The 26,270-nt window shown below is 44.0% G+C and overlaps 1 protein-coding gene across 1 annotated transcript in view; it reads left to right on the forward strand.

The window, feature by feature from the left end:
• The first annotated feature begins 340 nt into the window (after window positions 1-340).
• MINDY4B (MINDY family member 4B) overlaps window positions 341-26,270 on the forward strand; it is a 41,608-nt gene continuing 15,678 nt past the window's right edge. The window contains 10 exon segments of the mRNA XM_060098887.1: window positions 341-447; window positions 685-712; window positions 2,518-2,685; window positions 10,631-10,750; window positions 11,455-11,546; window positions 14,186-14,351; window positions 15,202-15,267; window positions 20,033-20,103; window positions 21,864-21,936; window positions 22,520-22,681. Of these exon segments, the coding sequence (XP_059954870.1) occupies window positions 341-447; window positions 685-712; window positions 2,518-2,685; window positions 10,631-10,750; window positions 11,455-11,546; window positions 14,186-14,351; window positions 15,202-15,267; window positions 20,033-20,103; window positions 21,864-21,936; window positions 22,520-22,681 (1,053 nt within the window).

Below are 26,270 nucleotides of genomic sequence, written 5' to 3' on the forward strand. Positions count from 1 at the left end.
CATTGATTAAATTATCCCAGTTGCTTTGATACAGGTAAGTAATGGCAGTCCCTTTCTTTATAAATCTGTGTCTTGGATTAAACATTCATGGCATCCATACCGTGAAGAAAAACACAAAAGTATTCTACCTCTAATGAAAGTTTAATCATTATCTGATAGCAGGGGCTTACAAAATGCCCAAAGCTGTTACTGGGTGGCGTGATCTCTTTGCTGGTCAAAAAGTAGGGGTTGCACACACTTCACTTGGGCATCTATGCCAGCCATCTCACTTCACTGCCAGCCCTCTCCCTCCCACCTGAACAACTTCCTTCTTCTAATTCCTTATATTATCTAAACGGCTATGGAGCCCTCAGACCCGGAACAGAGCCCCCAAGAGCTGGATTTAGAGGAGATAACTAGGAAGATTTCATTTCTGGACAAGTGGAGGGAAATCTTTAGTTATCACTGGTAAGATGTTCTCATTTTCTCATTTCTCTAGAACCAGAGGGATTTTAGGTGTTTAAGCAATCAGCTTTTACGCTTGCCACATGAGAAGTGTCCGTTACAGATTTACATTTTAAATGCTTCAGGTATAACTGTTTACAGAAAGAGCCATCCTTAGCAAGGTTGAAGTTGAAGAGGTTTGAGGGTATAAGGGTTGAATATAGTGAGTAATTTTCTTGATGTTTTCTCTTTCATTTATAGGTTGGGAACCAATAATACAACTTCTCAGGTAGTTTTTTTTCTCAAAGCCAGTGTGTTTTCCTCTAGCTGCTTCTTCAAAACAATCACATTAACAGCATAATCTGCATTTATTCTGTGCACATAATGTCACTCAGGCACCCAGCATTTAATGTGTGAAAACACAAAACTAGAAACCTTGTTGAAGATCTTTTCTTGCGCTTTCTTTTTTCATTAAAATCTCTTCCTACTTTTTCTTTTTAATTGGGGTATAGTTGCTTTACAATGTTGTGTTAGTTTCTGCTGTACAAGGAAGTGAATCAGCTATATGTATACATATGTCCCCTCCCTCTTGGACCTCCCTCCCGCCCTCCACCCCATCCCACCCATCTAGGTCACCACAGAGCACCGAGCTGAGCTCCTCTTCCTCATTAAAAGCACCATGTGGTTATTATTTTAGAAAAAAAAAATATGAGCATCTAGAGTTCCTACACTTGTGAAATAACACTAGATTCTGACACCCAAGTGCTTCGGTGATCCTGAAGAAAAGTAGTTCTGAAAATAGTTATTGTCTTGATTCAGCTTCTGAAAAATTGTTTTCCTTACCATCTTCAAATAAGGAAAAGATGACTGAATTCAGGTGTTAAAATGTATTTTAAAATCTGTTATACAGTATAAGATGAAAGATGTTTTTCTCTCACATCACCTGAAAAGGTTAGAAGGTAATGGACTTTGTGTTTCAGATATTAATTCAATCACTGAACAAACACAGCATAAAATATTAAAGTGATTTTCTTGGCACTAATATATGATACAATCAAACAACTGAATTATTAATATTTTAACTATTAACACTAAAGCACCTTGCTCCAAGTAACCTGTGATCAAAAGCCTTATTATTTGTGCTGAAACTCTCTTACCCAGTCTATTAGAATTGGGGAGATAATACTTCTGTTTTAGTCCTGAAAGTATTAAATGGAGCTAGCTATCATTTGGGGGAATAGAATAGTCAAAAGATAAAACAATCTTTGCAAGGAAAAAAAATAAATGTCAAGTTATGCTTTACTCAAGGTGGGGGGAACCCCTGCCAAAAATGTAAAGATTTTCCATGCGATTTACGAATGCATCTTATCCCACCAGTAGTCTGTGACTTGGATGCTGTGTTTCTGAGATAAGAAAGCATCTTAGCCTCTAGGAATCCAGAAAAACTAGGAAGGCAGTTTCCTTCATGTTTCAGCTACCAACTGGGCAAATTTGTTTCATGAAACTAGGATAGAAGTAAATTGGAAGAAGAATCGATGCTAACTTATATTTAAATGCCGTAAGAATCAGTTAAGAAAAGTAAAAATAGATATTTTTCTTAAAGGTAGGGAGTGGATTTTTTTAAGGAAGAAAATTATTATATTCACTTGCTAGGCAACAGGAATCTGAGAGAATTAAAAGGAGGTAACCTGACTTTGTTTACTGGCCAGTTAACAACATAATGAGAAATACCTTAAAGATTGGAAAGATTCACTCATTGTTTATAAAATGTTGCCTTCTCAAAACAAGAGACAGTGACATTTACATTCTTCTATAAACATAATTTCAAGTCAAGGTCTTGATAGCGTTAATTATGTTTCCATAGTTACACTTAACCTCTCCGAGTCACATAAAACTTAGGAGAAACCCTTTTGACACAGACACTGGGATTTTTCTGCCTCTTTTATTGCTATTTATGAAAATTTTCAGACAGCTTTAAAAGGGAGACAACATTTTCTGAGCACTGATATTTCAGAGAGAAAGAGAGAAAAGAGGGGAAAAAAGGTCATCACCAGCTCTGTTTGCTTTGTTTTTTGGTGGTGGCATTTTACACAGAATCGTGAAGGCAACCATATATCTGCCGGTGAAACTGAAGATGGAACAGGAATACCTCAGCCAAAAGGACACGGACATTGGCCATCAAGTAGCCTTTGTTCTATTCCCAAACCCTCTATCATCTCTTCAAAATCGGGCGGCTTTCCTATCTCCCTAGCAGTGGCCACGGTAAGTATAGCTTGTCAATTAAACATGAAATGAAACGTAATCTTCCCCAAACAACAAGCCTGGGGAATCTTATCTGCTGTCATGTGAGAGTATTATGGAAGATAAGACTACAGACGGTGGTTACTGGTAAAAGACGAATATAATTAAAATGACTTATTTATGGTATTTTCCAAGGACACCAGTGACGTTACAGGCTTTTCCTCCCAAACTCTCAGTCTCTCTTTATTTACTCCCTCAGTGTGACAGTCAAGTGTGAAGCCACGAGGGAGTTAAATTCAAATAATTTACATATAAGGTAGGACAGAGCAGCCAGTGAGGACTGCAAAGGTGGAAGACGAGGTAGATGTGGGAGACAGGATCACTGTCCTCTGTGGACAGGAGGGAGGGAGATGGGGACACATTTCCAAGCCCAGTCTTGGGGCAAAGAGATGATCTCAAGAAAGAAGCGTTCCCCAGGGCTGCCAACTAATAAGCAGATTTGAAAAGAACCCGATGTTTAAGAATCCGAGTGAACCTGGAAGCTACTGTTCCCAGGGACTATTTGTTCCATTCAAAACTTGACCAGGGTTGGGGAGAGGGGCTGAGGCAGAGAGACCCAGACGCACCTCATTGCATGGGCTGGGGGCAATGCCTTGGCGAATGGCCAAAGGACCAGCTGTCATGGTCAAAGAGGCATGATCGGGACCTGGGGAAGTGAAGCCAGGGGTCGAGGCAGGGAAAAAGCACCAGCGAGGGTGAGATTCCACCAATAGGATTGTCCTGTAATATGACCCTTTCAATCATAGTGAAAATCAGGGCTTTTAGGGACAGTTTTCCCACATTCAGCCCATTTCCTCAACCTCCAGACCACAGTCTAGATCCTTAGGCAGAGACCTCTCCTTTGGGCCCTAAGGACAAATGTCGGAGGAAGCACTTCCTTTCTGAGGACACGCTGCCCTACACCTGGGCACGCTTGCAGAACCCACCCGGGACCAGCCTGGTCATCTGGGCAAAGACCAACAAGGCCTACGGTCAGACCTGCCATGGACATAAAGCTCTGCAGTCTGTGCCCTGCAGGCAGGGTCCCTGATGAGAGGCAGGAGTGGGGGCCAGACCCCCTCTGGGGAAACCTCACAGTCTCCACCTGCTTTTCGAGCCCAGAGGCCAGGCTGGCCCTGACTGCAGTATTTCTAACCCTCAGTGTAGCTGTCCCTGAGGCTGCCCAGGTGCAACATCATCATACACACAGGGACTAAAGCCCCCGTGTTCTTTTTCATCACGCACATCCTCACAGGCTTCACAGAGCAACTCTCTCCACCGCCGTAGCTGCGGCACCAACGTGCTGGGAGGCCCACGTGCTCTTTCTTATCTTCACAGATCTTTCTGCCTCAATCCACCTTCCCTCTTGTGCTCCAGTGCCAGATGTCACAGGAAGACAGGCCGCAGGGCTCTCTTGAGATGCTGCACTTTGCTCATTGGCCTCACAGTCCCTGGATGGTGCCTTAACTTGTGTCTTAGGTGTCTAGTTCATCAATCTCTTTTTGAGTAATGAAGACAGGTCATGTGTAATCCTATTAGCATCTCCAGCCTCAGTGGTTATTCTGCCTACACTGTGCTGTAGAAACAGTAGTTAGAGCAACTACAGCGTCCCTCAATATCCTCGGGAGATTCATTTCAGGAGCCCCCAGAGGAAACCAAAATCTTCCGATGCTCAAGTCCCTTATATAAAATGGCCTAATACCATTGGCCCCCCCATATCTGCAGATACAGAGGGCTGAGTGTATCCATATTTTACTGTAAAAGGTTTCTAATGAACACTTTAATCAGAAAGTATTATTGGCTACTAATGAATTTCTATGGAGAATGTCATTTTAAAATTTACACATATCAGGAAATAGGCTACCTTTTGTATGGAAAATAGAGAAAACTGTGATTCTACACTGATACCGTATTTGCCTGTATATGCACACAGAAATTCCAGAAGACTTCCTAAAATGTAACAGTAGGGGGAGGGAGAGGGGCAAGAGCCCTGGGTCGGGGGGAGTCTTCTCAGCATAGCTTTTTGTACTCTCTGGATTTTGAACCATGTGAATGGACAATCTATTTCTAAAAACACCATCATGCAGTTTAAAAACAGGAAAAAAAAGGCATTCACAGGTGTTTCCAAAGTTTTCTAGTTCCTCTCTATATTGTGGAGGCAGGAGAGTCTGGGTCTGAATTCTCCCAATTGCAAACACAGACGTGATGCAATTGGAGACCTCCTCGGTGACTTTTCCAAGGTAATTCTCTCCCTTTGGAAAAGACTGGGAGACGAAAGAATCAGACCTGATGGAGTGTTCAGGAAGTCCCAGAAGTAAAGAGAATTGATTTTTCTTCAAAAAAAAAAAAAAAAACAAACAAATCTGGACTTATTCCCATTATGAGGACCAGATGATAATGTGTCCTTTAAATAACAGTAGCATTCATGTCCTTTAAATAACAGTAGCATTCATGAAACACACCCTGGGATTTCAAGATGATGAGCCTTGGGATTCTGAATACTCGTGTCCAGGGAGGCAGTTTGGAAGCTTGACCAATTCTAATGGACATTTTGGCCGTGCAGCCGCCTGGCCAATTCTTAGAGCGATTGGATCCTAGCACTCACATGAGAGTGTTTTTCGTTGTCATTCTGCTGTTCTCACTTCCCCCCTCTATTTGGAATTGCGATTCATAGGATTTCCTGACATTGGCACACACATTTTGCTGGGAATCTGCTGAGAAAGTAGGGAGTGGGCAAAGCAGCCAATGCCCCTTTGCTTTCCCCAGCTTTCCTGTTTCTCGCCTTTTGTTGCCCTATCTCCAATACCACAGGGTTCTTCCTTCCCCCAGCCTCACGTCTTATAGTGTGTGTGGTGTAATGAACGGGGATCAGCGGAGAAGGTGAAAGTCCTCCTCTGGGCTCTTCCACAGTGACACCCCCTCCCCCGCTGTGCTTCCCCCCAGCAGGAGTTTCTCATCCTCCCCACAGTCAGGCCCTTCTGCAGGACCCAGCCTGGAACACACTCCTCTAGCCTCTTTTATCAGCAGCCAATAAACAAACCCCTAGTGTATTTGCAATATCACCCAGCAGGATCATATTAAAACTGTAATACTGGGAGATCAAAATATTCTGGGGGAGAACCAGAAGAATGAAGCTCTAATCGAGGGTGACAGGAAATGGGCTGGCTTTAGGGGAGCAGGAAGCAGAGCCTGGTAACCCCAACATAGGTCTGGCTGATAGATGGTCCTCAGTAGACGTTTCATTCATTCATTCATTCATTGCCTCTGGGTGATCCCCAAGAGAGGCATCTCTGTACAGGGTAGTGGGTGTCAATTGTGTGCCCTTCAGAAGCATACTCTATCCCTGTCTGCCCTGCTTTCTGCGCTGGAGACTGAGCTGTACTCACTCCATCAATAGGGCTCCTTCCTCTGACTTCCTGTTGAGTTTGACCAATGGGAGCCCTGGAGGGAGCCTGGAGGGACGGAAGGGAATGAAGTCAGGTGTGCCAAGCTGGCTGAATCCCTCTCCTCGGAAGGCGTCCTCTCCCAGGACTCTTTTCTCCCTTCCACCCCTCCAGGTGTCGGGGACATAAAAACTTCTCACTCTTGCTAACCCTGGGACCCTGCGTTAGCCACTGTTGTTGCCCCACATGCAGCCCACATCTTTGTAAATGGTCCCCGAATTAAAGTTTCCTCAAGTTAACTATCCTGACTTGAGTGCCATCTGTTTCCTGCTGGGACCCTGACTGGTACCAGTTGAAAGGCTTGCATTTGATTCCTGGCACTACCATTTACTACCTATGTGACCTTGGGCATACCACTTCGCTGCTCTGGGCCCAAGTTCTTGAACTGTAAAACAAGAGAGCCGAATCAGATTTTTAAAAATTCAACAACTACTTCTTGCGAGCCTACTATGGACCAGGTACTGCACCAGATGCTGAGAAACTGATGGTGAACACAACCAGGTAAAGAGACTACCACTCTATTTGATGGGCAAGTTGAGAAATGTCTTCTTAAGACGCAGTAATTCTAAACTCTCTGATTCCATGATGGTCCAGTAATTTCTAAAGCAGGAAAAGATTTAGGGAAGGAGCTTCAAAGAGAATTATTCTACTTCAAATTGTGGGCAGGGAGCATGTGGCAGAGGACTGGATGGGGACAGGTGGTCACAAGAGGTCCCTCTAAGACCAGGGACAATGGACAAGGCAGTCAGGGTAAGGAAATGAAATCTGTTGGGAAGAATGATCCAGGACCTGTGTGTGCGTGTGCGTGTGCGTGTGCACGCGCGTGTGTGTGTGTGTGTGTGTGTGTGAGAGAGAGAGAGAGAGAGAGAGAATGATCACCATCATTATCATCATCACAGCAATCAGGGAAGAGATGTATTCCTGGAAAACTAACAAAGTGAAGAGAGAAAAACCGTGCTTGATTGTGTTAAATAATAACCATCGTTATAGTCATTTATTAGGACCATTTACCATTTGTGTCTAGTTACCAGGCAGCACGACAACATACATGTATCACTGACTATGTGTCAGGTTAATCTTGTTATAAATTATATCGATATGAAAGTCAGTGTTGGGAGGAGGGATAAATTTGGAGATTGGGATTGACATATACACACTACTATATATAAAATAGATGACTAATAAGGACCTACTGTATAGCACAGGGAACTCTACTCAGTACTCTGTAATGGCCTATATGGGAAAAGAATCTTAAAAAGAGTGGGTATATGTATATGTATAACTGATTCACTTTTGCTGTATAGCAGAAACTACCACAACATTCTAAATCAACTATACTCCAATAAAAATTTTTTAAAAAAGAAAAGAAAGTCAGTGTTACATAAGTAAGGTGAGTCATCTCTGTTGCCACCCTGGACCCTGGGGGCTCCCTGAGAAGCCTGCAGCCCCCCTGTTCTAGGCCTTCCCGAGGTGAATCTGGACAGTGGCGCTCCCTAAGTTGGAGGGGGCAGCTGGCAACAGAACAGGAGTTCGATTTGACTCACTGAATTGTTTCAATTGAACTTGAATTCTCAGCTTTCTTAACCACAATTGTCTTAGTCTGTCACATTATCCATGGCTTCTCCTCCCTTACCCCTGCCAGTGTCTGGTCTTTTTCCATCTGGGCTGGGACTTTCTTTCATGCAACATGAGAGGTTCCAGTGTAGACAGGCTGTGTTTTCACAAAGGTAATAACAGCACTTATGGTTCCCACAGTCCTTTCCATACTTCTCCTCTTGCAGTGATAGCTTTCAGTTTCAGTGATGGGGACAGAGCAGGGGTTATCCCCATTTCAGGATAAGCAAAGAAAGTCTTAGAGGGGTTGGACCATCTGTTCCCGTTCATGTGGTTGGCAAGAAGCAGAGCTGGGGCTTCTCAACCCTGGAGTCGGGAGTGAGCAGTTTCCTTCTGTGCAGTCTTGATGTCAGGGAGACACTTTCTGTCCATATTCAGGGCTCTGCTGGGGATGTCCTGGGTTGGAGGCCCTCTTTGGTTATGGTGCACACCGAGTCTGTGTCTCCCAAGATCAGCCTTCTTCTCCCTCTCCTTGATGGACTCCGGACAGATCATTTTCCTTCAGGTGCAATTCTAGTCTCTTGCTTATTCTGAAATGCACCCGTCTCTATTTCTCTGTAGAGGCCATCTTTTCTTTTGAGGGTGGGTGCAGAGGTGGCCAGGAAACAAACTCCAGCCATGGAACCAGTCCCTGGTTTGAGATGTGGAAGACCGTTCCAGATGCATGCTTCTCCTGCATCTGTCCTTCTTGGAAACCATTAGTGCCCACACTATGCACAGCTGGGAAGAGGTACCCTGGCTCTGGACCAGTTGGGCTCCATGTTCCTTTTGTCCACACTCTTCAACTGGCTCCAAATGCCTGAGTGTGATATTCAAAGACCTTCAGGATCAGACCCAAGGTACTTTCCATTCTGAGCTTCCACTGACTTCCTGCCCTGTGGCCCCAGAACACACAGTGTTCTAGACCCAGTGAGCTACTCACTGTCCCTGGATACCCTGGTACCATGTGTGTGCGTTTGCAGATCTCTCTCTCTCTCTCTACCCAGCCTCCCTGCCTTTACAGGTGACAGACCACTGTGTGGTCTGTCACAGAGTGTGGGACATGTGCCTGTGCTAGAGCATGGGGTGCTTTGGGGATATGGCAGTAAGTGACACTGAATAGCACTGAGTTACCTCGTGGGAAAGTCAGCCCCTTCTCCACTCTGGCAGGCCAGGGAGAAGACCGGGTAAAGGGCAGCACACATTCACACCTCTTTAACACCTCTTATCTCCCTTTTTAATTACAAAGAGTGCAGGGCTCAGTCAGAGCTTTCACAGGCAACGGTTTCTAGCATAATCTAATAACATCATTATATCTCTATTATTTTTTTATTATGGCAAGTGATTTTGATTCTCATTTAAGGATGTGGTATAAAGTGTCCTTTTAAATAAACGTTTTATTTATTTAAATGAATGTTTCCTTGTAAAATGGGGATTAAATGAGATAATGCACATATCTGACCCTTTGTAAGCTCTTAATGATGGTGAACTGATTTGAAACAAAAGAGAAACTGCCAACCTCTCTACAAAGAAAGAAAGAAAGAGAGAGAAAGGAAGGAAGGAAGGAAGAAATGCTTTAAATAAATGTTTTCTAAGTTATAAAAAAATGGCCCAAGCTAATGAGAAATATTATTTCAATAATTATTGGGGGCTTCCCTGGTGGCGCAGTGGTTGAGAGTCCGCCTGCCGATGCAGGGGACACGGGTTCGTGCCCTGGTCCGGGAGGATCCCACATGCCGCGGAGCGGCTGGGCCCGTGAGCCATGGCCGCTGAGCCTGTGCGTCCAGAGCCTGTGCTCCGCAATGGGAGAGGCCACAACAGTGAGAGGCCCGCATACAAAAATAAATAAATAAAATAAAAATAATAATAATTATTGGCATACAAAAATGACAGCAGTTAAAAGGATGGTACATACAGGATTAAAGCTGGGGAGGCAGATCAGTGGTGTTAGAATGGGTACGAATACCAGCTCTGCCTGACTTGCTGGGTGACCTTAGGCAAATACTTTCCTGTAAAAGGAGGATGATAACAGTACCTTTCTCAAGTAATTAAATTAACATAACGAATGCAAAGCACTTAGCCCAGTGCCTGGTGCGTAGAAAATACTCAATAAATGCTAGACGCCATCTGCCAGCCTAGTTTAAATGCCACCTCTTCCACGAAGCCTTCCTGAGTACTTCAGTCGGAAGTTCTCTCTCCATATCCATATCCCACACAGGACCTAGCACAAGCCGAATGATTAATATGCCTCTGATTATAAAGGGATTCCCTTTTTGTCATGGGTTTGGTTTACAAAGGCTTGTACCCAATTTTCTGGGATTTTCTAAAAGACCCTCTCCAATCTTAACATGCTGCAGAGTATCCAGAAGAAAACTTAAAGATTCTAGGGCAAAAAAACAGAGGCTGCTTGTTTAATACCAATTTACACCACTATTGTACTCAGACTGGAATCAGAGTCCCACCTATTCCTTTTTTTCTGGAGCAAGAGAGAAAGACCCAAACGTGGGAGAGATAGGAGTTACAGAGTCATGGTTAGAGGAATGAGAGGCATGAGAGCGTAGTCGCCCGTCATGGACCTTCAGGGGGTGCAGGGAAGATGGCTGGCAATGGAAGGTGAGACAGACAGAAAGACAGAACTCGGATGGGGATAAAAAGGTGCAGAGTTGACACTCTCAGCCTCCAGGATAAAATGTCCTAAGTGAACCCTATGCAAACCTTTTGCACAGAGCTGGACAATTACAATCAGGGAATAGAGTAATGTGTGAACCTGACTCTAGGAAGGGGACAGGCCCTCCTCCATGGTTTCACCACCTTGCTTAAGTCTGTTTGCTGAGGGCTTGTGTCTAGGAAGAATTCTCTTCATTTGAACCATTTATTTCCCCTCTTTTCAGAAACTGCACCAGAGCCTCTTTGGAAATACAGTCCAGGTCTTCAGCTCTGACTGGACAAAGGCCTATTTCCGGTTTCATGACCCTTTTTCTGACCTGGCTTTCGCTTTGGAAGTGGGAAAGGTAATAGCAGGTGATAATTTTTTAAAGTCCTAATCCCATGCTCCCTGTCTGTGTTTCCTTCCATCCTTCTCCATACGAGGCATGTTTTCATTATCATCATATGTAAAAACATATCGACGATTTAAAATTTAACCTTAAATGATAACAGACTATTGAAAATTATGACAAGCTATCTAGGATGTCACAAAGTCTCAAACTCCTCCCCACTCTCTTCCAGATTTTCATTTTCCTGGCTCTTTTCTCCAGGTACTAAGCATTCCTAAGAATTTAGAGGCAGGAAGAGATCTAGGAATGTCTTTCTGGCTTGTTTAAAACCTCAATAATTCAAATCATTGATCCCTAGCCAGGCAGAATTTCAAGAGCTAGCCGACTGTTTCCTTACCTCCTGCAAATCTAACAGTTGGACGTGAGGCATGAGCCCAGTGAAGGTGGGGCGGAGGGGGACAAGCATCCCGGGGTGCCAGTCTATGGGGCTCCACAGAGAAGCTAGTCATTGCAGATTCTAGCCCAGTCATGGCACGGCCATAGCCCACGGGGAGGGATGGCACATGTAGAGAACAGTGGCCCTTCACTAAGCCTAGGGGATGCTGTGCCCCAGAAGGGAAAAGGCTGCCGAGAAGAATAAATAACGACATCCATTTCCAAGATGGGCCCTGAGGGTTCCACCACCATTGTAAACTCACTATTGACCCTCCGCTTTTCAGGGAGGTGCCTGAAGCATTCAGATGGCTGTACAAGGATCCATCCTTAAATATTTATTGTTTACAGGGAAGGGAAAAGACTGCAACTTTCTCAGGTAAGAGGCCGATGAGAAGTATTTGCAAAGAATTCCCCATTTCCCGAGAACCTCTGTAGGCTAAGTAACCACCAGGGAAAATCCCCCAGGTTGCCTCAGGAAGGGGACTTGCCTCATAAGAGGACTTGCCTCGTAAGACAGAAATGGCTCTGGCCCTCCCAGAGGGACTGACTTTCATGACTAGGTAGAGCTCTTCCAGAGTCCCTTTCAATGTTCAGTTGCAGGGATAACACTGACAGTTTTTATGCTCCACTGCAGAGCTCCCTGACGGAGGAGATGAAGCACCAGGTCTCCAGATAGGCTCACTTGACAACACTTGATAGGAAGTCCCAACCTAAGAGTTCCAGAGAGAGAACAAAAGCGGTGATGACAAACCTCATAAATGAAGGATTCATCCTCCTATTTAATCATGCTGACAAAGTACAGCGTTTGGTAGTTGCCTATTTAAAAAATCAGTTCACATTATTTTGTTCTTAGATGCTAATGAACCCCTATCATGTGTAAGACTCTATGGTTGATATTAGAGGAAATGGAAATAATTAAAAGGCATCTACCTACCCTCAGGCGGGGTAACTTACCATCACCCAAAACAGGAACTGAATGTCTAATCTATTCTAAGAACGTGAATTGCCAGCTTCCTTAGAAGCAGAGCCAGAGATGGGAATTCTTCATGCACGTGATTTATTAAGGGAATGAATGCCCTCAGGAGAAACGCCTAAGAGAGCAGGGAAGCAGGCTAGGGAAGGAGGAGAAGCAGAGAAGGCATGTGGCTGCCAGTGATGTCTAGCCTCTGCCTGATCCATGGGAGCTCTGGGGGGCAACTGCTCCATCTTCAGATAAGGGGGAAGGGCCTTTTCACCTCCCACCCTCATCAGGCATCCGCTATGGACCCTCCTATGGGAAGGTGGCACAACTCCCAGTCACTTCCAGGGAAGGTGGCTCCAATTCTTCGGAGAAAGTTGAAAAGTACAAGCCACTAGCAAAAGTATGAGCCAAAGCAATGGGGGTGGGGGGACATGTCCACCAACTGAGTAAAAGGGATCCCAAGGGATCTAGATGGAACACATACAGCATTTGCTACATGAATAGCAAGCATTTAGCACAGTACCTGGCATGTGGAAGGTATTACATAAATGGGAATGAGTGATTGCTATTATCGACCTGCTCCATGAAGCCTTCCTGAACCTTCCCGATCACAAGCTCTCCCTCCTGCCTCTGTAGTCTCACAGCACTTTGTTTGACTCTCATTCTACCTTGGACAAGGGTTTTGGAGTGTGAGGGTCCTGCTACTCATTTCCGTATCACCACAGAGCTAGATGGATTCTATAAATCAGGGGTCCCCAACCACCGGGCCACAGACTGGTAGCAGCCCGTGGCCTGTTAGGAACCGGGCCACACAGCAGGAGGTGAGTGGCAGGAGAGCGAGCGAAGCTTCATCTGTATTTACAGCCGCTCCCCATCGCTCGCGTTACCGCCTGAGCTCCGCCTCCAGTCAGCATTGTGGTGAGCTGTATAATTACTTCATTATATATTACAATGTAATAATAATAGAAATAAAGTGCACAATGAATGTAATGTGCTTGAATCATCCCCAAGCCACCCCCACCACCCGTTCGTGGAAAAATTGTCTTCCACGAAACTGGTCCCCGGTGCCAGGGACCGCTGCTATAAATCATGGCTGAGTTCATTCATTAACCTCTATCATGTGTTTCTTCATCAGGACGACAGTTGTCAATGTTAAACATTTAGAACATGAGCATAGGAAAGGTCTGTGATGTAAAGATTGGCTCCCGTTTCCGGGGAAGTCTCATCCACTGGGATTATTGGATGGAATCTAATGGTTAAGAACAATCTAATGGTTAAGTCAGGAGGCACACTGCCTGCATTCAAACCACTGCTCTACTGCTTTAAAGGGGAATGACCGGGGGCAGAGTACTCCACCTCCCTGTCTTACTTTCCTCATCTCTAAAATGGGACTAATAATATTGATTGCATCCACCTCACAGGTTCTCATAAGGATTAAATGAGGTAATATGTGTTAGGTGCTTAGAACAACTCTGGGCCCAGTGAGTGCCAGATGAGTGTAAACTACAAGTTAGTAAGGGGGAAGTGGGCCTCAAGTGATTCGTAGGATGTGATCAGGCAGGAAGAACAGACAGAACTTGCATATTAAAGGCAGACAAGTACATGCGAAGAAAGCATGGAGGTAGAATGCAGAAACTATGCCCAGGGAACTAGTCCATCTGGGAAAGAGGGTTTGCAAAATGGAAACCTGGGAGATAAAACTGGAAGGATTGTTGGGCTTGCAGTTGGGAAGGGCCTGTGGTATCGGGTTAGAGAGATTGGATGGAGCCCGGCTGGAGTTCAGGAGAGAAGACAGTGTTGAGATTCAGCAGGGGCAGTAATGCACAGGGAGGGGTCAGTGGAGAACCCAGAGGATTAATGCTCTGGGGTGAGGATGCCCGCTCAGTGCGGGCAGAGAGGATGAGGCCCTCCACAATGTTCTCACAGTGTAGGCTGACGAAGGAACCAAACGGACCCATCCTGTACTCAGAAGGGTCCGTGAAAGTGGAGAGGCCCAGGCCCTCAGCTAGGGGGCACTCATTGCAATGCGTTCCTACCCTCCCCCTGGGCTGAAGTTTGTGCGCAATAAGCGAGCAGAGGCAGAAGTGAGCGCTGGCCGCGGCGCTCGCGGATGTCCTGTGGGCCGCAGGAGCAGCTCGGAAAGCCACCATCTGCCTTGTCACCGAGGACGCTTACGTCACCCCGACTCCTGACTACTCTGGGGACAGTTTCACTGAACGGGTGAGTGCACCCCTGTCCGTCCTGCCAGATAAAGGATGGTAAAGCCTGGGTGAGTGTTAGACTCACCATGGAACTGGAGGTGGAACTGATGCTCCTGGGTGGACCTCCACGATGTAAGCATCTGATGTGGCCAAAGGTACCTGCCAAAGCGGCAAGGATCAAGGGCATAAGTAATCCAAGCAGCCAAAACAGAGATGCCTGCTATGAATTTCTCCTTCCAGGATTCACCATGATCAAGAATATTCCATACCCAACAGAAAAGAAGCAGATTCACAGACATAGAGAACAAAGTAGTAGTTATAAGTGGGGAGAGGGAAAGGGGAGGGGCAACATAGGGGGAGGGGATTAAGAGGTGCACACTATTATATATAAAATAAGCTACAAGGTATGTTGTACAACACAGGGAATATAGCCAATATTTTATAATAACTATAAATGAAGTATTACCTTTAAAAATTGTGAATCACTATATTGTATACCTGTAACTTATACTTCAACAACAAAAAAATTTTTTAAGAATATCCCATGCCTGAAATTATCATAAACTCCATTTCCATAGCCAGTCTTCTAAACTTGGCTAAATTCTATTAGGGAAAAAATCTGTTTACAGTTTTCCTGCTCAAGATATCATACTGGTTTAAAAATGAGTAATGTAAAAGTGAGGCCGGTGGCCACCCAATCTTACCATGTATGTTTTACATGGCCTTGTGTAAGGTAATATGTCAGTTTCTAGCAATGTGATTTTGCAATGAAACAAAGAACTCCCATGAGGTACTAACAGTGAGTTGACATCTTCTAGATATAACTTTCATCTTCCTTTTCATTTTTATCTTCTATTTCTGATTTATAGCTCCAGCTGTTTGAACTTTCAGAGAAAGAAGCCACTGAGAAATTCATCTATGATCATGTACAGTGTGTAAGTGTTTAAGTGTTGAGATAATTCCTTTATGTTGAACTGATCTTACAGGAATCTTCTTCCTTTTATAAAGTGTATTTCTAATGATGCTTGTTAAGAAAAGCAGGTCATTTTGAGGACTAAGAGAGGGCAGAATGAGGGAAAGAGAAACCTGTCTCTCCCTTCCCACAATCTAGAAAGAGGCCAGGCTTCCCTGGTGGCGCAGTGGTTGAGAGTCCACCTGCCAATGCAGGGGACACGGGTTCGTGCCCGGGTCTGGGAAGATCCCACGTGCCGCGGAGTGTCTGGGCCCATGAGCCATGGCCGCTGGGCCTGCACGTCTGGAGCCTGTGCTCCGCAATGGGAAAGGCCACAACAGTGAGAGGCCCACGTACAGCAAAAAAAAAATAATAATAGAAAGAGGCCAGATGACACACAGGCCCACTCACAAATGCCTCTTTCTCCTTGACTAATCAAACCCAGAGAATAATACTATAGAGGGCCTATACAATAAGGTTGCTTTTATGGCAAGAGAAAATGTTAGAGCAGCCTTGCCTCATCTGAGGGATAAAACACAAAAATGGTAGTCTAAAGTGCCAAAATGGCCATTCACATTGGCTCAGAAAAATGACTGCCAGTCTGAAAAAAGTGGCCCCCTTTCACGTCTTCTATCAGCACCTTCCACACCATGCCCTCCCCTGCAATGAATCTTCCCCACCTCCTGTGTGGGAAGGACACAAAGTAGGGGATAGGCATGGTGGAAAAGGGAAGGTGCTTTCTTAAGTTTCCTCTGTGGATAAAGAAATGAAAGTTGATTTTCTAGAGAATCAGAACCTTACAATGTAGCAGAGGACAATTAGCAGAGTAACCATGAAGCCACATAAACGTGGCTTGTGTGGAAAGGGAAAATTTGAGTCATGAAACTCACAACCCCATCCCTTTCAAAGGTCATAGGGACAGGAAACTTGGGCATGAGTTCTCAGCCACACACTAGCTACGTGATCTTGCTTAAACTAGTTACCCCAGACCTTCCTCTCCCACCCTCTCTTGGGTCTATGTAGTAGGCAGAAGAATGGTCCCCTGAAAGACGTCCATACCCTACCCCTTAGAACCTGTGAATGTTTCATTACATGGTAAAGAGGAATTAAGCTTATGAATCAGATGACTCTAAAATAGGGAGATCATCCTGGATTATCCAGGTGGGACCAGTATAATCTCAAGGGACTTTAAATGTGGATGAGGAAGGCATAAGACAGGAGAAGACTGATGTGATGTGAAAAGAGTACCACCCACTGTTGTGGCATGGAAGGTCAAAGGTGGGGGCCATGAACCAAGGAATGTGGGCAGGGCTGCTAGAAGCTGGAAAGGGCAAGGACACAGATTCTCCCCTAGAGTCTCCAGAAAGAACACAGGGCTGCTAACATCTTGATTTTAGGCCAGTAAGACCCATTTCAGTCTTCTAACCTCTAGAACTGTAAGATAATAAATCTGTATTATTTAAGCTACTAAATGTATGGTAATTTGTTACAGCAGCAATACGAAACTAATGAAAGCTATATGATAGATTTTAAATACCTGACATGAAATGTTAAGCTAGAAGCCTGAAGGGACTTTTTGTGGTAGAGGGAGATGTTTAATGGGGTTACATGTACATCAGGAACCATGTAAGAAACGACTCTGCCAGCAAACAGAGGCAAACCCTTCCCTCTCTGTCTTCCATCTCTTCAACTCAGACCTGGGAGAGTCTGATTCGATAAGAAAGTCTTTCACATCTGCAAGGGCTTCTTAAGCATAGCCAGAGTTGAGAATAAGATGATTAGAGCTAGAGCTATCCATAGGTTTTCCCCCTCAAGGACTAAGAGTTGATAATGGGGACCTACTGTACAGCACAGGGAACTCAACACTCTGTAATGACCTATATGGGAAAAGAATCTTAAAAAGAGGGGATATATGTATATGTATAACTGATTCACTTTGCTGTAAAGCAGAAACTAACACAACATTGTAAATCAACTCTACTTAATTTTTAAACTAATTTTTAATTAATAAAAATTAATTTAAAAAATAAAATTAAAAAAAAGACTAAGAGTTGAGCTGGAATAAGTAATGAAAGGAAGCAGAATCAGACCGCATGGTGCAGGTGGGCTTTGCACAAGAGTGGTGTCAAGAGGACCCAAGCTGACCATTGCCACAGCCAGGCGGGGAAAGGGTTGGCACCATTTCCTGAGTGAGGGGGCATCTTGATGCATAGATATTCCTCTGAAGGGCACTCCTTAACCGGGGCTGCATGTGTGATCAGCCCCCATCCAGACCTTTAGCAAACGCCATTCACTATCAAAATGAAGCAGTTCTGTGCCCTGTCTTCAGGCAGAGATCACAAGCTAGAGGTCTGAGGGTTACATGTGGGCAGTAGGCCTATTGTTATTATGGGTTGAATTGCATCTCCCCTCTCCCCAAAAAAGAGATATGTTTAAGCCGTAACCCCCAGTACCTGTGAATGTGTTCATATTTGGAAAGAGTTCCTTTGCAGATGGAATCATGTTAAGATCAGGTCATGTTGGATTAAGGTGGGCCTTAATCCAGTGACTGGTATCTTTATAAGGAGAGAGAAATTGGGTCATAGACACCGACACATGCAGGGAGAACACCATGAGATAATGAAGGCAGAGACTGGAGTGATGCACCTCCCAAACCAAGGACACCAAGGACTGCCAGCAGCCACCAGAAGCTAGAAAGATACAAGGAAGGATCCTCCCCTAAGGCCTTCAGAGAGAGCATGGCCCGCCTCTGACACCTTGATTTCAGACTTCTAGCTTTCAGAACTGTGAAAGAATAAATTCCTACTGTTTCAAGCCATTCAAACTTCTGGCCATCTGTAGAGTAGGTCTAGGAAACTAATACATCTATCACATAGGATCTGCAGCATTAGCTCATACGGTGTGGTATTTTTAAAAACTCGACTTGATGAACTTCAAAAATAATCAGAAAATTCCACGTAAAAACCTAAATGTTTGGGCATTCCCTGGTGGTCCAGTGGTTAGGACTCCTCACTTTCGCTGCTGAGGGCACAGGTTCAATCCCCAGTCGGGGAACTAAGGTTAAGCCACTCCTCAATCTTCACAGAGCAGCAAAAAAAAAAAAAAAAAAAAAAAACCAACAACAAAAAAACCATACACAAAAACTAAATGTTTAGGTCCCCCCAACTCCCACCCAAAATCAGAAAATCTGACAGCACTAGGCCTGTATTCTAGCATGTCTTCAATCAGCTGATAAAGGGAGCAGTGACGCCCATTAGACAAGTCGTGATAGACTGAATGCTGTTACCTAACTGGTAAAAAGGACTCTGCAGATGTGATTAAGTTCAAGATCTCAGATGGGGAGATTATTCTGAATTTTTCTGGTGGGCCCAATGAATCATAAGGGTTTTATAAGAGAAAGAGGACGGCAGGAGATTCAGAAAAAGGGATGTGATGAGGGAAGCAGAGAAGAGGCTATGTGATGTGGAGTCATGAACCAAGGAAGAAGGACAGCTTCTAGAAGCTGGAAAAGGCTAGGAGACATCATAGCCTCCAGAAGGAACACAGGCCAACCAGCAGTGTGAATGGAGTCCAGTGACACCAGGGCTGGACGTCTAACCTCCAGAACTGTGAGATGATGGATTCCTGTGGTTTTAAGCCAACACGTCTGTGGTCGTCTGTTAAGGCAGCAACAGGAAACGGACACACAAGTGCTGTCCCTTGCCTCGGGCCCCACCTCTCCCCGTTTCCCTCACGTCCTGGCGTACAGCCATTTGGGTTCCCATCTGGCTTCTGTGGGCACTGAAGTTTCTTCTCCTGCCTGAAGATCCAGCCCCTGCAAGGGCACAGATAGTGAAGGGGACAAATTAATCCACAAAAGGAAAAGTGCATGCGTTTTAGCAGAAGGCTTCCTGATATAATGCCTTTAAAGAAGAGGCTTTAACCCTGGGCACCTTGAAAGCCAGCCAAGGAGCTTCTTGTCTGCAGGTAGAGTATTGACACAAAGCTAAGATAAGGCCAACCAGTGAGAGGCCCTGAATGAGGATGGATTTTATCCTGGACCTCACAGGGCACCTTTGGAAAGTTCGGAGCAGAAGAGTAACCTGGCCAAGAAAAGAGACAGAGAGAGGTGCCTTAGAGAGGGACAGACAGTCATTTTGCTGGGGTTCTAGCATGTTCTAAGAACTAAGGTAGGTCCTGTGCATTCTTTCATTTAACTTTTGCAACAATCCTAGGAAAAGGGTATTTTTATCTACATTTGCAGATGAGATTGAAACTTAAAGAAGCTGGAGTTAGTATAGTAGAACTGGTTTGGAGCTCAGGTTTGTCTAACTCCAAAGCTATTTCTAGAAAGCTTCTCTGCTCCCCCTGAGTTTAACAGGATGATGATGAAGGATGCACTGATGGAGGGAGGCTGGAAAAGGGCCAGCCAGAGCAGATCTGAGGAACTGAGCTAGGATAGATGCTGGAAAATGGAGAGGAAGTATACACTATGTCTTAGCCATGATTCGAAGAGAATCACATGATAGAAGTGGAGGAAAGATGGGTTGAAAACCAAGAGAATGATGGTGCCATTGGCACGCCTGAAGCAAGGAAAGAGGATGCATCTGAGGGTGGAGGTGACCTAGAGAAGCAGAGAGAGCTTCCACGGTCCTTTCGGCAGCTAGAAAAAAAAATCTCTCAGGTGTAAATCCTTGAATTCATGCCCACAGATACACAGAGATGCACTGTGTTTATGCAAATGTGTTTTTCCTTTGTTTTTCAAATAGTTCAAAGGAGAAGGAAGCCATGGTGTCATCTTGTTTCTTTACAGCCTGATCTTCTCCAGAACATTTGAAAGGTAAATTCTACACATATTTGCACAGGTATTTCCTATAGCTCTTGGGTCACATAAACAATGCTCTCTTGTGTTGGAAAATATTTTCATGACTTATTGGAAACATGAGTGCAATTTTTTTCTAGTGGACTCTCTTCTGTTGATGCATCATTTTCTGTAGTCAGTTTGGCCATATTCCTGGGAGAGTGGATGTCATCAGAAAAGTTTGAATCTACTTTTCTAGCGCAGTAGTAGGTTCCTTTTTCTTGTGGTTATAAATATTGGCAGATACCACTCAGGCTTATTTGTACAGTTTTCATAAATGAAAATATTTTATGATTTCTATGTATGACAAAATATAAATCCACAAATATTTATTTTGTCCCTATGAAATGCAAAGCCCTGTTCTTGGCACTGTGGGAAATACAAATAAAAGAGGATATGGCCCTGATCTCCTTGCAGGTTCCAATCTGGGAAAAACCAGGGGTACACAGAGACTGAGCAAGTCCCAGGTGGTACTTGACGTGCCAAATGAAGCACAGAGACAATGAATCTTAACGGATTCCAGAGGAGGGAGGGGCCCCAACAGATAAGGTGGCCAAGGAAGCCTTCTGGGAAGAAACAGCCTTTCTTCTGGACCCTGAGAAAAGGGGAAGCTTTTGAGAGTCAGAGAGAGAGAAACAGAGGGCCCCCAGAAAGGAAGAATGTCAAGCCTTGAAGCAGTTCCTGAAAACTTGTCTTTTGCATATCATACTTTTATGATCTATATTATTATTTGCTTAACAATGTCCTTAAGTCAACACACACTTGGGACTTCCCTGGTGGTCCAGTGGTTAAGACTGTGCTTCCACTGCAGGGGGCGCAGGTTCGATTCCTGGTCAGGGAACTAAGACCCTGCATGCCGTGTGGCACGGCCAAAAAAGAAATAAAAGAAAAAATTCAAAATCAACACACATTTAAATATCGTCCTCTTCTTAAACATTAATATCCTCTAAATCATGTAGTTGCTATGCTAAAGAGAAAATGTATTAAACACAGCACTGTAAAATTTTTTAAATGCTCGTATCTATACTACCTAACATCATGCCATAACTTAGGAAACACTGCCCTGAATTATATATGATGCTTGACCCACGTCTTTAGGTCTTATTCACAGAAGTGCTTGACCTTCCAGTCCTGTGAACAGGTTCGTTCAAGAACACATACAGCTCATATAACTCAGCATCTCCCTCCGGGTGACAACGCGAGCCGCTTTCCACCTCGATATTATACTGTCCTGGATGGAACCCTGACCCCTTGGCCCTGGTGAAACAGTAGAGGCTGCAGCCAAGACATGGGCTTAACTCCCCAGCTGGTGGTTTCCACTTGAACAGTCTGGTCAACTCTACCTTGGGCCAGCACTCTCTGGAGGGGTCACATGTCACCACCCTAAGCCAAGCGTCCCTTGGCACTCAGCGCAAACAGTTTTGCTACAGAGCCCAGCACCCACGCGGAGCCCACACCCAGGGATTCTAACATGTGAGGTCTGTCACTTCGTCCTGTTCCCTGACCACTTATCACTGGCTTCCTCCAACGGCATCCAGAGCTTGCCCAATCACCTCTGTAGCCCCAGTCCTAGAAGCTTTCCCAGCAACAGATGGAAACATGCCAGGCACATGGGAAGGACAGTGACCAGGCAAGCCCAAGTCACTGCTGCTCTGTGTCGTGGGGGAGGAGGGAGGAGAGGCTGCATGTCCCTGGAGCATCACTGTCCGTGAGTGCTGATGGCTTCTCCCACTCTGCAGGCTTCAGAAGGACCTGGACGTCTCCACCACTCATCTGCTACGACCAAATGCTGGAGGTTTCCTGTGCACGCAGGTGGGTTGGAAGACTTTGCCTTTTTATTGTAGCATCTCAACTAGGCTTTTTTTTTCCCTTTCAACTAAGCATATTCTCTCCTTAAGTGAAGAGTGATCAAATTATCTTTGAAAAACTAAGATGCTCCCCTGAGTTTGTTATCAGATTCTATCTTTCCACTTTCCATTACAGTCCTTTCTAGTTTACCTCTGAAAGCCTGCCATCCCTGAGATTCTAGAAACATCAGAAAATATCTTGACAAGACTGCCCAGGAGTCCCTAATAACTGAAAGAAAAGCACTATAAAAATTCCTTAGCTTCATGCAGCTTAAATCACAACTATGGAAACCGAAGTTCAAAAAAATATGAAGGGAGGAAGGGCCCATGGGGAGTTATGGGGCATGGCTCAAGGAAAAAAAATCAATAAACTCCTGTTTTAACACTACTAAACATTCATGACATACGTTTTCCCAGAATTATATATTGTGGGATTTCATTCTTTTCACTAAAAATGATACATTTTATGATTATTAGAAGAAAAAAGAAATTAAGTCCTTGTGTCAACGCTACCTGAAATGTAAATATTTGTAAAATGTGTCATCTAGGCAGTTCTGAACATGATTTTAACTGGAAGAGCAAGTCCACACGTCTTTAACGGCTATCAAAAAGGAAAGGCTCAGGAAATGTTATGTGGGGTCCTGACCCGCAGTGACATCGGCTATTTGCAGTGGTGTAAGGACACCTCAGAGGATGATAGACTTTCACAGGTGAGTGTGTTCCAATTCTCAACCACACCACCAGAGTATCACTATTTGGATAAGGCAATTCAAATGGGAGCTTACTTTTTCCTTTACTACTTTCCTGCATGCCTTCCACTTGCACATATAGACACACATGGAGATTTTTCAGTGACTAAATGGAAATATCCAAGTCTACTTGCTTCATATTTTACTTTATATATTTTTATGTATACAGAGTATAGGTAATACAAGTAATATGCAAATAATTTTTAAACAATACTTGAAATATACAAATAAAGTCTCCTGGCATCCCCACTCATCAGACATCGATACTGTCAGCAGAGAATGGTTATCTTCCCAACCGTTTATTATGTAAACATGAATGCATATATTCTATCTATTGCTCAAAGCTTTAAAAAAAATAACTAAAAAAAAGGGAATCCCACTTACGAAACACCTCTCAAAAAGCTTTCTAGCTCAGGGGATGTACAACCTCTGACAACCAGAAAGTATACTGTGCTGTTGAAAAGCACAGCCAGAGAATTAAGTAAGATGTGGTTCTGTAAAAACAACCAGGAGAGGGCTTCCCTGGTGGCGCAGTGGTTGAGAGTCTGCCTGCCGATGCAGGGGACACGGGTTCGTGCCCCGGTCCGGGAAGATCCCACATGCCGCGGAGCGGCTGGGCCCGTGAGCCATGGCCGCTGAGCCTGTGCGTCCGGAGCCTGTGCTCCGCAACGGGAGAGGCCACAGCAGTGAGAGGCCCGCGTATCGCAAAAAAAAAAAAAAAAAAAAAAACAACCAGGAGAGAGAGTGAGGAAGCAAGTATACCCACCCAAACCACAAATCAAAGGTGCTTCTGTGATATTTTCACCAAAATGTCATTACAAAACCCAGGGAAGGCAAGGCAGATTCTATAAAAAGCAACACTTCTTTGGAGCGGCCCTAACTCTAGCTGGGATGGAATTCAATGTGATGGTGACAAACGCCCCCAGGCTCACTGCCCACCAGCACCAAATGAGGCCCCATTGCTCAGAGCCTGTCCTTCAATCTCCTGGTTCCAGCTCAAAATCCCTTTCAACGTACAGGGCTTTACACTTTATAATGTCCTTTTATATCCATTGCTTCCTCTGTCTTTCCTCCTACTGTTGGCTCCAGCTACAATGTGCTAATCATGAAATCAGCATCTCACAGCACATACAAATCACGCCTGATAGCACTGGGAACGGAGCGTCTGACTTTCGCAGAATTAGTATATTTTGTGTACAAGTGTGTCTTAAAAGTTTACCTAGTATTCCTTGAGTTTGAAATCTAGTCCATCATAGAACAATGACACCAGAAACTAACATAACATTGTAAATCAACTACACTTCAATTTAAAAAAAGAAAAAGAAAAAATGAGAAGTGACAGAGAAGTTAAAAGGAAAAGAAATGAACCCAATCCCATCACCCAGGGTCAATCCTCTCAGAAATGCTTCCTTCCCTTTCTCATATAAATATGCTCTATTCTACTCCTCTGAACCCTGCCTTTCTCATTCAACACTAACGTCCTTATATGCCAATGAATATATATCCTTCATCACATTGAATGGATGCAAAGATTTGCATTGTAGGAATGTGAAGACTGCACTTTGAATATTCCCTAGACAGAGAATGGATTTGTTATTATTATAAAGTTCCTAATTGTTTGTTCCAGACAATTTGGGAATTCATCTTAGAATTTGATATATATATATATATAATGACAAGGAAAACTAAGCCAGAAATAGGGGACTTACAGATTTCATTTTCCATATTTTTCTTTTCTTTCAACCATGCATGGTCACTTGAGGTCCATGGTAAAGCATTCTGTACCGATCAGAGCCCAGTAACAGGCCAAGACTCAGTCTGGTAGGATACACTGGGGCCAAGTTTCAAGGAGCAAGGGTGCAAAAACCACAACAATTTTAGTGCTTTGTCTACTGTTACAAAGCTCTTTCACTATATTATTTCACTGTATCCTCAGTTTAAACTACAAAGATTTAAAAGTGTTTCTCATAGTTCTGTCATTTAAGTAGGTCATTCGAAAGCTTTGTTATATCTTCGCACCACCTCTGCTGTTATTTGCTTAATATTTTCCTTTAAATCAACTCACTTTTACAATTTGAATCTAACGTTTTCTGCAGCAGTAATACAAACTATGGACTTGATGTGCTATTTTTTTCCTAATACATATTAAATAAATAAGGAAACATGTTTTGTTTTAAAGTTCACCCCTTGTGCCCTGACTTCCATGCCACATGCCACCAAGGGGCACGTACACCATCCTTTAGAAACCTGGTGTAAAAGTGAGAAGGTTCCCGTAACACGTGGAAAACAGCCCTGTCCCGGAAACCGGGAGACTTGGCTGGAGGCCTTGCCCTGCCACTCACAGGCGTGTGACTTGGGCCAGTCACTTACCTGCTCTGAGCCTGCTTCCTCATCCACAGACTAATGTCCTAACACTTGCCTTGCAACCACATGACTGATGTGAACAGCGAACAAACTCATGAATGCTGAAGCCTGTTTGGAAAGCCCGAATGACCTCTCCACACATAAGGCTTTATAATAGATGATAAGGAATAACAGTAGAGTGTTTTATTCAGCCATGTTCATTCAGCATCTATTGATTGTGAGATTCTGTGTCCAATACAAAGAGGAGTCATACATGGGCCAATACCTGTACATAAACTGAGTGCTATAGGAAGGATAGGCAATAAAAGCTAAATAACAGCGATCTTGACACTGGCTGCACATTGAAATCACCTGGAGAGTTTTGTTTTTTTCAAGCGACTTTATTTTTTTTAGAGCAGCTTTAGGCTCACAGTAAAACTGAGTGGAAATATTTACAAAGATTTCCATGTATCCCCTGTCCCTACACATGCACGGCCTCCACATTATCAGTATCCATCACCAGAGTGGTACATTTGTTACAACTGATGAACCTACACTGACATATCGTTATCATCCAAAGTCCATCGTTTACATTAGGGTTCACTCTTGGTGTTTACATTCTATGGGTTTGGACAAAGTTACAATGACATGTATCCACCATTATAGCATCATACAGAGTAGTTTCACTGACCTAAAAATCCTCTGTGCCCTGCTGTGCAACCCTCCGTCCCCCCAACCCCCGTCACCAATGATCTTTTTACTGTCTCCATAGTTTTGCCTTTTCCAGAAGGTTACCTAGTTGGAATCATAGAGTATGTAGCCTTTTCAGATTGGCTTCTTTCACTTAATACTATGCATTTAAATTTCCTCCATGTATTTTCACAGTTTGATACCTCATTTCTTTATAGCACTGAATAATATTCCATTGGAATATTGTGAGTAACATTTTATTGAACAAATATTATTCTACTGATAAACCATGGTTTATTTATCCATTCACAGACAAAAGGTATCTTGGCTGCTTACAAGTTTTGGTAATTATGAATAAAGCTGCTATAAACATCCATGTGCAGGTTTTTTGTGTGGATGTAAGTTTTCAACTCCTTTGGGTAAATACCAAGCAGAGCAAATACTAGATTATACGGTATGTTTAGTTTTGTAAGAAACCACCAAAGTGCCTTCCAAAGTGGCTGTGCCGTTTTACATT

This window comes from Mesoplodon densirostris, chromosome 5 (assembly GCF_025265405.1).
Source record: "Mesoplodon densirostris isolate mMesDen1 chromosome 5, mMesDen1 primary haplotype, whole genome shotgun sequence".
NCBI lineage: Eukaryota > Metazoa > Chordata > Mammalia > Artiodactyla > Ziphiidae > Mesoplodon > Mesoplodon densirostris.